General features: G+C 39.6%; 2 protein-coding genes across 2 annotated transcripts; one reads left to right on the top strand and one right to left on the bottom strand.

The window, feature by feature from the left end:
- The first annotated feature begins 5,268 nt into the window (after nucleotides 1-5,268).
- LOC117189037 lies at nucleotides 5,269-6,222 on the top strand. The gene is made up of 2 exons (XM_033393927.1): nucleotides 5,269-5,875; nucleotides 5,934-6,222. Exons 1-2 carry the CDS (start codon nucleotides 5,848-5,850, stop codon nucleotides 6,206-6,208), a joined length of 303 nt encoding a protein of 100 aa, XP_033249818.1. The 5' UTR covers nucleotides 5,269-5,847; the 3' UTR covers nucleotides 6,209-6,222.
- On the bottom strand, nucleotides 5,980-7,534 carry LOC117189034. The gene is made up of 3 exons (XM_033393919.1): nucleotides 7,195-7,534; nucleotides 6,844-7,132; nucleotides 5,980-6,762 (listed from the first exon to the last, which is right to left on the bottom strand). The coding sequence occupies exons 1-3, from the start codon at nucleotides 7,378-7,380 to the stop codon at nucleotides 6,743-6,745; spliced, it is 495 nt and encodes a 164-aa protein (XP_033249810.1). The 5' UTR covers nucleotides 7,381-7,534; the 3' UTR covers nucleotides 5,980-6,742.
- Between the last annotated feature and the right edge of the window lie 2,262 nt (nucleotides 7,535-9,796).

The raw sequence follows: 9,796 nt of genomic DNA, 5'->3' as shown, positions 1-9,796 counted from the left end.
AAAGTATAAATAAAATAGACCAGATATTTGACTGCATGAATAGTGGTTCATTATATGCGGATAATGTGTACAGATCTGCGATACAGCTTAACAATGTACCCCACAAATTCATTCAATTTTTTTTAAAGCTATATTAAAAACGTAAATTTTTTGGATTCGAAGAAACGTGTTTATTTTCTTGACGGCATACAGATTACATTAAAATCCCTTCTTTTACTTGCTGATGAGCTTTTAACGAATTTAGATAAGTTTTTTATTATGACAAAAACGCTCAACCAGGACAAACTGGAAAACACATTTGCAGTAGTGAGGCAAAAGGGTGGCAATAATACCAATAATTCCAAGGCTTAACTGCGAAACTTGCTCCAATTGTATGAGAAAGGAGGATGAAGTTATTACTGTGCCTAGTGAACTGTTCATTTTTACAAAAATTATCAGAAATTGACAGATTTTGGTAGCCTTATTGCTACTTCCGATTGCCTCATGGAAGTAAGCAAGAAGCACATTTTAATTTTTTGTAAGTTTTTTGAAATTGGTTCTCAAAAAGTTGGCATTAAAAATCTAATTTTAAAAGCATGTCAAGATGAGACTCCTCTTTGGTTTACAGGCGAATGTCGTGAGCATAAATTGGCTCTTTTAGATTTTTTAATATTAGTTCTTCTTAGGAAACATTCTTTGTGGGCTATACGAGGAGGAAACAAATGCGTCAAAAAAGATAAAAATTATGGCTCAATAAATAATACAACCAACGGCTTTTTGAACCAAAAAACTAAAACAGAACACCAAGATAAACCAAAAAATCGGACCATCCAAATTTAAGTCGAGCATAAATGTGCTTAGTCATTCCAGATGGCTTCCCGTCGTCAAAGATTCATATTTTGTTTTTGTATTCTTTCTCTCGAGACACACCGACTCGACGCTGACCGAGGCATTGACGAAGCCGAGTAGCATTTCGGAGGCAAAGGTAGCGTAAAAGAGAATTGAAGTACTATCCCCGCGCGCCCGTACCATGAAGCGTCAAACGAAAATTGAAAAAGCATTTGTTCCTCATGCAACATCTTGGTATTGTATAGTCTTTGATAAAACGCAGCAGTGCAGCAGCTGCAGCAGCCATTGGAACATAAGTCAGAGAAGTTCCAGCAATATCCCACGTTGCAAAATCAGCCGCAGCCACAGCATCCGCACCACCAGCAGCCATTGTAAGAGAAACCACAGCAGGATCCAAGGAAGCCAGGATTCAAGTTGAGCCGTTCAGACAACGTCTCCAGTCAGACCACGCAAGCCACCTAAACCATCGCCTCAAAATCCGTTACTTTCGACATAATCATGAAAGGAGACGCATATTGGAAAGAGAGCAGGATAAAGTTCGCAGGGTCCAAGAAAGGAGTTTAGTAGATCGTTGCGCGAGATGCTCTGGTGCGAGAAGATGCTCTGGCGCGAGAAGCTGCTCGGGCCGCAGCACGACAGTTAAAAATTCTTAATGACGCTGCCATAGCTGTTAGTCAGATAGTAAGCCAATGTACGAGCGATAGCAGCAATAGAGTTGAGCAAAATTGAAGAAATGCTTCCCGAATCATGGGCTCAGATAGAACCCAGAATCAGGCTTAGTGGCCTAGAAGCTCTAAAAGTAGTTTAGACACTACACTGTAGACACGGAGCCAGACCGTCCGACAAGGAAGAAGAAGCAAAAAAGTTCAACCCTGGAGGTCAGGAAACTCTGTTTGAAATCAACATACCATTTGATGATAGGATTATCGAAATCGCACCAGGCCAAGGCCAACGACCTCTCTATATGATTCTAGATATTGACTCGGAAGAATTATCCTTTCCCACCATTTATGCAAGTGTTAAAAGACAATCTTAGCAAAGTTTTACAACCATTGTTAGATCAGAGCTTCGAAATGAAGGTAGGAGAGGTTGTAGAACTTATAAAAAATAATATTCCAATCTGCTTACGTAAGCGGAGCACTTCTAGTGCTGTAACGGTACCTAGCGCTCTTAATGAGAATTTCATAGGGGGGTAAAACTACGATGGGGATATAGGGCTCTTCGAGATATTTGATCGTCCCCGACTCACCGGTAGGGCAAAAATGGGAGTAAAATTTAGGTGAAGAGGCAGTTGATGAGGGGTATAGGGTTTAGCTATTTAAGATATAAGTTCCCACATAAATGCTCTGAACTTGAATGACCAGGAAGGGGTTCAAGATAGGAGCATTCGCTTTGTCAGCGACAGCCACCTAATGGTCATCTGCGTGGACATAAGCTCCCAAATAAATGCTCTGAACTTGAATGACCAGGAAGGGGTTCAATATAGGAGTATTCGCTTTGTCAGCGACAGCCACCTGATGGTCATCTGCGTGGACAAGTCCGAAAAAGAAGAGGAGAACAAGTAGCTTCCACTGGATGCCCCTTAATATTTTATCTAATTTAAATAGATCGCTTGATATTCACAATGTGAGAAGTAAGTCAGTTTTTATGAGCTTGTAGGTGGCGTCGGCAAGAGTAGAAAAATATCTAACATTTTTTAATTTTAGCAATGCAGAAAATTCAATTTCCTTATAGTTCTCTGATGGACAACACTCCTCTTTCTTCTCCAACGCCAACCGAGGAAACTCCACCGAGCAAGTTCGCTGCCAATTTCGAAGCTTCCGACGCGGAAGAGGACAACGAAATTGTGCCTGCAGAAGCCAGCACGAACAGCATGAATGACAATACACCTCTTCTTTCTCCAGCTATAGCCGAGGAAAAGGGAAAAAGCAAAAACAAAACACCAAAAGGAGGACCCAAAAATAAGTAAAACTTATATATGTAATAGTCGTATTCTGAATTATAATATTACTTTACTCTTTTTCTTTTAATTTTTATCCGCTTTATTCTATTAAGTTTATCCTTTTTTTTTAATTTTTGGAGAATGTGGAGCTTTAAATGTTCCCCCTCGTTTTATTACATACATATATTGATATATGCGATAATATATTGCGCTATGGCGAATTTTGGCAAAATGCGGGAAAGACAGCATGTGGCCTCCATTTTATAGTCCGTGGGCCACGTGAAATTGAAGCTGAGGCAGAGGTGATACTGAGCCGCTTCTGTCTCTTCCCTCTCGCTTTGGCACATGCAGATCCGCATGGTTCTTTTGGTGTTCGTATATGTTTCGCTGTCGGCGCTCTCTCTGCCCGCTTTCGGATTCCGTCGCTTTGGTTCTGCCCGAAGTTCGGGCCTCTGCTTGCCGATACTTTGTATATGTGTGTGTATGTGAATGCCGTTGTTTTGTCTGTGCTGTGGAAATCTAGGGATGGCAGCTGCGCCTAGTGATGGAATGTTTTGTGACAGATGTTTTGAGCAGATTTTTGAAGTTTTTGATAGTCACCAAAGAAGTGGGATAAAATTAGTAAAAAATAACGGCCGAAGTCCGTCCCAGACACATGGATGCCTCCACCCGAATAAGCGTTGGCTTTCAGTGCAGCCAAGTTGTGAGCAGCGACGTTGGGTTTAATTCTAATATCAAAAATAAAGAATAAAATAAAACGTTTTGTTCCAAATTTAAGTTCGATGTGTATTTAGTATTATTAATTATATATTTATTAATTTTTATTAGCGCATAATATTTTGAAGATTGCTTATTACAGGCCAATTAAATTAAAAATTAGATTCTCAATTAAGAAAAAACAGCTCCTATTTTCCATTATTAATCCATACGATAATATTGCGATTATTGCGAATTTTGATCAATTGCGGGACAGACAGCATTGGCCTCCATTTTATAGTCCGCGGGCTGCTTGAAATTGAAGCAGCGCAGCGTTGCTCCAGTCGGCTGAGGCTGAGGTGTTACTGAGCCGCTTCTATCTCGCTCTGGCACATGCAGGCCCGCATGGTGCTTTCGCTGCTCCTATATATTGCGCTGCCGGCTCTCTTTCTGCCCGCTTTCGGCATCTATCGCTTTGGTTCTGCCAAAGTTCGGGGCTCTGCTCGCCGTTACTTTGTATATGAGCGTGTACGTGTATACTACTGCCTAGTGATGGAATATTTTGTGCATATTTGTGCAGATTTTGGAAGTTTTTGAAGGTCGCCAAAGAAAAAGAATAAAATTAGAAAAAAGCATGCTTATTTTTATTTTATTTTCACATCAACGCGTAAATTTTATAACAAAAATATTTGTGTTGAATCCTGGTAGTAGCTAACGGCTGTTAGGCTGTGCGAATATACACCATATACACTTTTCGATGTGTTCCGCCAATTTTGGAGCACTTATTTTTGGATTTTTATTGACTTCATTGAGGATGCTTCTCTCGTCGCGACTCGATGGCTTTTTTGGCCTTCCAGATCTCATCTTATTTTCCGTGGAATTGTTGTTGTTGTTGCGAATGATGGTCTGGACGGTGGATCGACTTAATTCAACTATATCCGCGATTTCGCCATATGATTTATTATCATTACGAAGGCTAATAATTAAATTGCGAACAGAAGACTGTATTTCCTTCCTTTTTTCCATTTTTTTCCCAAAAAAAGAGTAGCAATAATACTTTTTTCCAGCCAGTAAACACACTTGATACGCAATTCCCTTTTTTACCTTCTATTTCTTGAATTATTAAAGGGAATTCCCACGCTGTATGTAGACTTTTTTCCGTGAACATTTTATGTTTTTTCCTTGTAACTTTGGTATACATAATTTTTTTTAAAATTTTTTTTATGAAATAATGATAACTTTAAGTGTCCTAAATAATGGCATACCAACTTTTTTAATTTTCATTGCGAAAACCCGAAATATTGAAAAATCGGTGCTGTATGTTGACTTTTTTCCTTGACTGTACATATTTGGTCTTATCCGCTTTATCAGCGATAAATCAGGATAATTAAGGAGATAATTACACCACTAATAACAACAAAATATTACATAAAAAATCAAGTTTTGGCGACACTGCAGGATAAGTGGGAGGAGAACATTGAAGGTTTTCATGGTGTGAGGAAGAACTCCAACAAACGACTTGGCAGAAAATAATAACTAAATATGATTATCCAGTCTCTTTCGTCCATTTTCCTGTCGATTTCCATTATTTTTTTTTAAATTTAAATATTTGGTTGCTTTCCAATGCGCCCGTTCCGATGCCGATAGCAAGCGTACGGCAGTGTAAAAAGGCTATTACACTAATGGGAGCTTGCAGCATAGAATGAGCGCTTACATTCTCAAAAAGTATTATTGCATTATTGAAATAGCTTATTATAAAATATATCATATTATTACACAATGCAGCAAACAAGAGAACAACAGCAGGCGGCACGGTGAAATGGAGTGCCGCGCTTGAGAGCCTGCTGATTGACATATGGAAGGAGAAAATTGAAGATTTGCGCGGACCACGCAAAAATTCACATGTGTAAATTAAGTGGTCCGTATGTCCAAGTAGCCTTAGCTGCTTGATGCGGTGGTCCTCGTGCGGGTTCCGTGGTATAGAATCCTTTATGAAGATTATGTTGGAGAGATAACTGTCTCTCTTATCACTGGCCTTGTGGTACAGTGGTATAGAATTAATAATTCAAAGTGTTTACGGCTGGTTGCCGGAGCAAGGTTTATTAACAAGCGTTAGCTTTCGTTATAAGAACAGAACTAAAACTAGGAGCCACCAGCAAGCTGGGGCATAAGCTGAATCAAAAGTATTTAATTGCCAAAGAATGCAAATCTACAAAATATATGTACTTAGAGCTACAAAGCTACAGTCGGTAAGCCGACTTGGCATAAGCGATAATGCTGATCTTGCGGCATGTGCAAGATATCAGATTACCGCCGGTTGACCGTCACATTCAGGGCGCTGAACTGAAGTTCGCTGATTTGGCATCTTGAGTGCAAACAACATGGAGCAGAGCACATTGGACAACGACAGTAAGTTTTATTAATTTATTGCTAAAAAAATATATTTCATTTAAGGTGTTCATTGCAGATCCTGATGAGTACTTTTCGGATATTATTGAGATGGACCTGGACGGATCTTGTAGCTCCAGCACCTTGTCTGGGCGTCCGCCAAAGAAAAAGAAAAAGACCGACATTTCGTGGCTGGCAGAGATCGCCCAGGAGCGTCTCGAACAACAAAAGGACCACCACAGAAAGAAGGAGGAGCACGACGTTAGGCAGGAGAAGATGGTGCAGGACTTGATCAGCACCCAAACAAAATTCCAGAACGACTTATTAGAAGTTTTAAAAAATAAAAATAAATAAGTTTTTAATTTTCATTACGGTCTACACAATATTTTGCGATTGCAGATCGTATCTGTTCTGCTGACTGATTAAAGTCAGCAGAACTGTTGCTGGTATCGGGCTGTTCGCGCTGCTCATTTGTTGCAAGCTCCTAATTTTCATTAATCGCGCTGTTGTGCATATTTAATATATTGTGTAAAATACAACAGCTCATTATTATGGCGCTATTATTTTTGTGGTGGCTATCAAGACCTTTTCCGATTATTCGAAATCTGGCTTTTAAATGCCCAAATGCATTTTCCACCACTCGCCCAGCTTTGGAAAGGTTGTAGTTAAACGTGCGCTATTCCAAAGAGGCGACTGTGGAAAACGGGTAAGGTTTCATCAGCTTTTTAGAAAACCTAAATGCCGAGTCCCCGATAAGCATTACAGGGACGTTTACTCCGCTTATTTCCTTGGCTTTCTCTTGGAGTAATGCCGATGCTTCGATATGTTTTGCAAGGCTTGACTTCTGGTATATCATCGAGTCATTGCACCTTCCTGCAGAGCCGATATTTACATATGTAAATCTGTATCTAAAAAGAATCGGATTTAAATAATTTAGGACATTAAACCAACTTGCTAAATACATATTTTTGTGCAAGATATTTGCATACCTATAAGTGCTCTGCAAAACTCGTGCAGGATATTACACACACTGTTTGGAGCTACACCGAAAAGCCTGCCAACTGTTCGGTACTCAGAGGACGAGCCCAAAGTGTATAGCGCAATGGCGATGCGCTTTTCCAAAGGAATTGCAGCTCGGCAGTTGGTTTCCTTCTTTCGCAGCACTTCAAGCCGATTCACTAAAATATCAAAGCAGGGCCTCTCCATTCGGAAACTCTCTTTGAAAAACGCCTCGTTGTTTTCTGGTACATCTTTCTCCCAAAATGTCCCGAACCGCTTCTAAAACCATAAAATATGTCCTTGTACTTTAAACTATGGTTGAAGTTAGTAGAAGTACTCACAAACGACCATAATCTTCCTGGCTTTTGTGTTTTTATGGCAGTCATCTGGGTCATCTCATCCTCGTCAATGTTAAAGTCATCATCGTCATCATCATTATTCATTGACAGCAACATTATTAGTTGGTGCAAGAAAATATTTTGCTGTTGAACCACAGCCGAAATAATTGCTATATCTTCATCATCCATTATAAGAACCAAGAATTAATAAATCTTCCGCGCAAATTTAATGAACTTGTTATTGGCATCAGCTGTTTTTGACGGATGGTGGATGGTGGCAGTGTGAATCGGAGTTTCACATCTGTCAAAAAATCCCACCATTCCCCCGGGATGGGCTCAGTGTGCAGAGCCTATAAGCCTTGTTCGTCTATCAGAGACAATTTGCCCTGCCTTGCTAAAAACTCTTTCCGACTCCACAGACGTAGCTGGGATGCATAAATATTTAAATATCAGTTATTTTAGTAATGGAAAATCTGTTTGGTTGACCTGCAATTAAAATAAAATAAAATAATTATTATAAAATCTTAATTTTAAGTGTCGATTATTGTATATATTATTTTTACTTTAATCCATAATAGAGGATCCATTTCTTGGGGGGCAAGGTCTCTCTCCAGATACTGCCTTTTCATTATGATCGCATCCGATCGCACATTCCTTTTCTTACTAATGGATTGATGGTCCAAAAAATCAAAAAATGGGTCCTCTGTTGTAGTGTTTGCTTCAACATCCAAGTTAACAGGGTTTTCATTATTAGACAAATTGACCAATTCATTTTCAAAAAAAGACTGAAGCTTGTTCAGAATTTGTGTTAACCCTCTAAGACTATTTTATAAAATAATAGAAGAAAATAATTCAAATAATTTGTTCTATAGTGAATTGCGGCTCCTGAACATAAAAAGAGTGTACAAGCTTTCGTTTACCTGTAAGGTGAGAAAAAGTGAATAAGTGCCTATAGGCAATCTTGGGGCTCTGAGTATAAAAAAGTCATTTCCCAATTGCGAAGTTTAATTTTATTTATTTTTATGATACTCCAAAAAACAATTTTTGTTGGCTGAGCAACATAAGTGCAGATTGCATTTAGTGCAAACGCACTGCGTTTGTGAAGTTTTACAGTACTCGCAACATCTTCTTTCACTTTCTCGACCCAACCAATCCGGAAAATGGTTTAGCTGGTCAATCCGCAAGTCCGATATTGGATGATTTGATTTTTTTTCACCTAGTTTGAGCACTAGCTTTGAAGGTCGCTGGGAGAGTGGAGACTGGATTGTTCGTGAAGATCGATTGTTGAAACCACTGATTGGACGACATGGATAGTTTTTGGTTTGAAATGCCACCAGACCAGCAGCAATTGATTCGCACGCATTGAACCGAAAAAAATAGAAAAATAGCTGTAATGGAGTCTTGAGCTCCATTATTTCAGCTGGCAGCGAAGAGTCTCCTCGAAAGGCTATGTCGTTGACATTCAACTGCATACATTGCTTTCGCCATATAATTTTAGTCGGCTCCTTTGTTATTGTTTATATAAATTAATTACTCACTTGTTTAACATATCGCATTTATGTTTGCTTACCAAAACCATTGAAGCCACCAGAATCTTCAATAGTTGTCAATGGCGATCTAGGCCTTTTTACGGTTTCCCGGGTAAACTTAGATTGTACTATATTTTGCACATTTTCAAAATTAGTGTCCATAAATGAAACGTTATCAGCATCCTCTAAAGCAGTGGTCAGAGCTCCTCGTCGTAACTTGATACATTTGACACTTCCTCATCCGACGGTAGTGACTCAAGCAAATCCAACAACTGTTCATCAGTCAAGTCGGACTACTTGTAACGAACCCGCTTTGCCATTTATTCTAATATTTTAATTTCTATTAAGAACGAGAGGGAACGTTGTGAGTTGCTGCGGACACCGCAACTCTACATTTATACCCGATACTAAGTCAGTATGGCTCTCCACCGGCAGACGCCGCGAATATTAAACGACACGACAAAGAGTGCGTGCGAGAGAGACAGAAAATCAGTCTGAGCGTGACGTCGGGCGCTGCGTAGCCACTGCAAATTGATTTCTTGCTTTTGGCTATACAAATTATCCGATCTGATCCAGATTCAGCAATCTGATAGATATGGTCATTCTCCATGATTATGCGTTTTTAGTTTTCTCGAATCTGCAATATTGTGGATGCAACAGATTTTCATCCTTTGTGGGGGCGGAAGGGGGTGGGGCGAAATTCTGAGATATACGTTTTAAAGTGAGATCTAACAGGAGTGAGGATACCAAATGTGCTTGCTCTAGCCTTAATAGTCTCTGAGATTTGTGGATGCCCCAGATTTTCGTCCTTTGTGGGGGCGGAAGGGGGTGTGGCGAAATTTTGACACAAAACGGTCAAGGTCCGATATCACAGGAGTGTGGATACCAAGTTTGGTTGCTCTGGCTCTTATAGGTTCTGAGATCCTTGAACTCATATTTTGCAATTGGCAAAAGCGACCATGAAACTTGTGTGTTAGAGAGAGACAGAGCGAGCAAGAATGAAATTGTTTTATTGATTCTGGCTATGATAATTACTGGTTAATTACGATCTGGTTCAGATTTTACACTCTAGAACA

The sequence above is a fragment of the Drosophila miranda genome, chromosome XL (genome assembly GCF_003369915.1).
Source record: "Drosophila miranda strain MSH22 chromosome XL, D.miranda_PacBio2.1, whole genome shotgun sequence".
NCBI classification, from domain to species: domain Eukaryota; kingdom Metazoa; phylum Arthropoda; class Insecta; order Diptera; family Drosophilidae; genus Drosophila; species Drosophila miranda.
The sequence above is the reverse complement of the archived record's forward strand: the minus strand, read 5'-3'. Positions and strand labels throughout refer to the sequence as shown.

Excerpts from the sequence above, each read along its gene's own strand:
- LOC117189037 (XM_033393927.1), top strand. The coding sequence starts at position 5,848 with ATGGAGCAGAGCACATTGGACAACGACA. Across the intron at positions 5,876-5,933 it reads GAGCACATTGGACAACGACA|ATCCTGATGAGTACTTTTCG; the intron begins GTAAGTTTTATT and ends TGTTCATTGCAG.
- LOC117189034 (XM_033393919.1), bottom strand. The coding sequence starts at position 7,380 with ATGGATGATGAAGATATAGCAATTATTTCGGCTGTGGTTCAACAGCAA. Across the intron at positions 7,133-7,194 it reads CAGGAAGATTATGGTCGTTT|AAGCGGTTCGGGACATTTTG; the intron begins GTGAGTACTTCT and ends TTATGGTTTTAG. Across the intron at positions 6,763-6,843 it reads GTTTTGCAGAGCACTTATAG|ATACAGATTTACATATGTAA; the intron begins GTATGCAAATAT and ends GATTCTTTTTAG.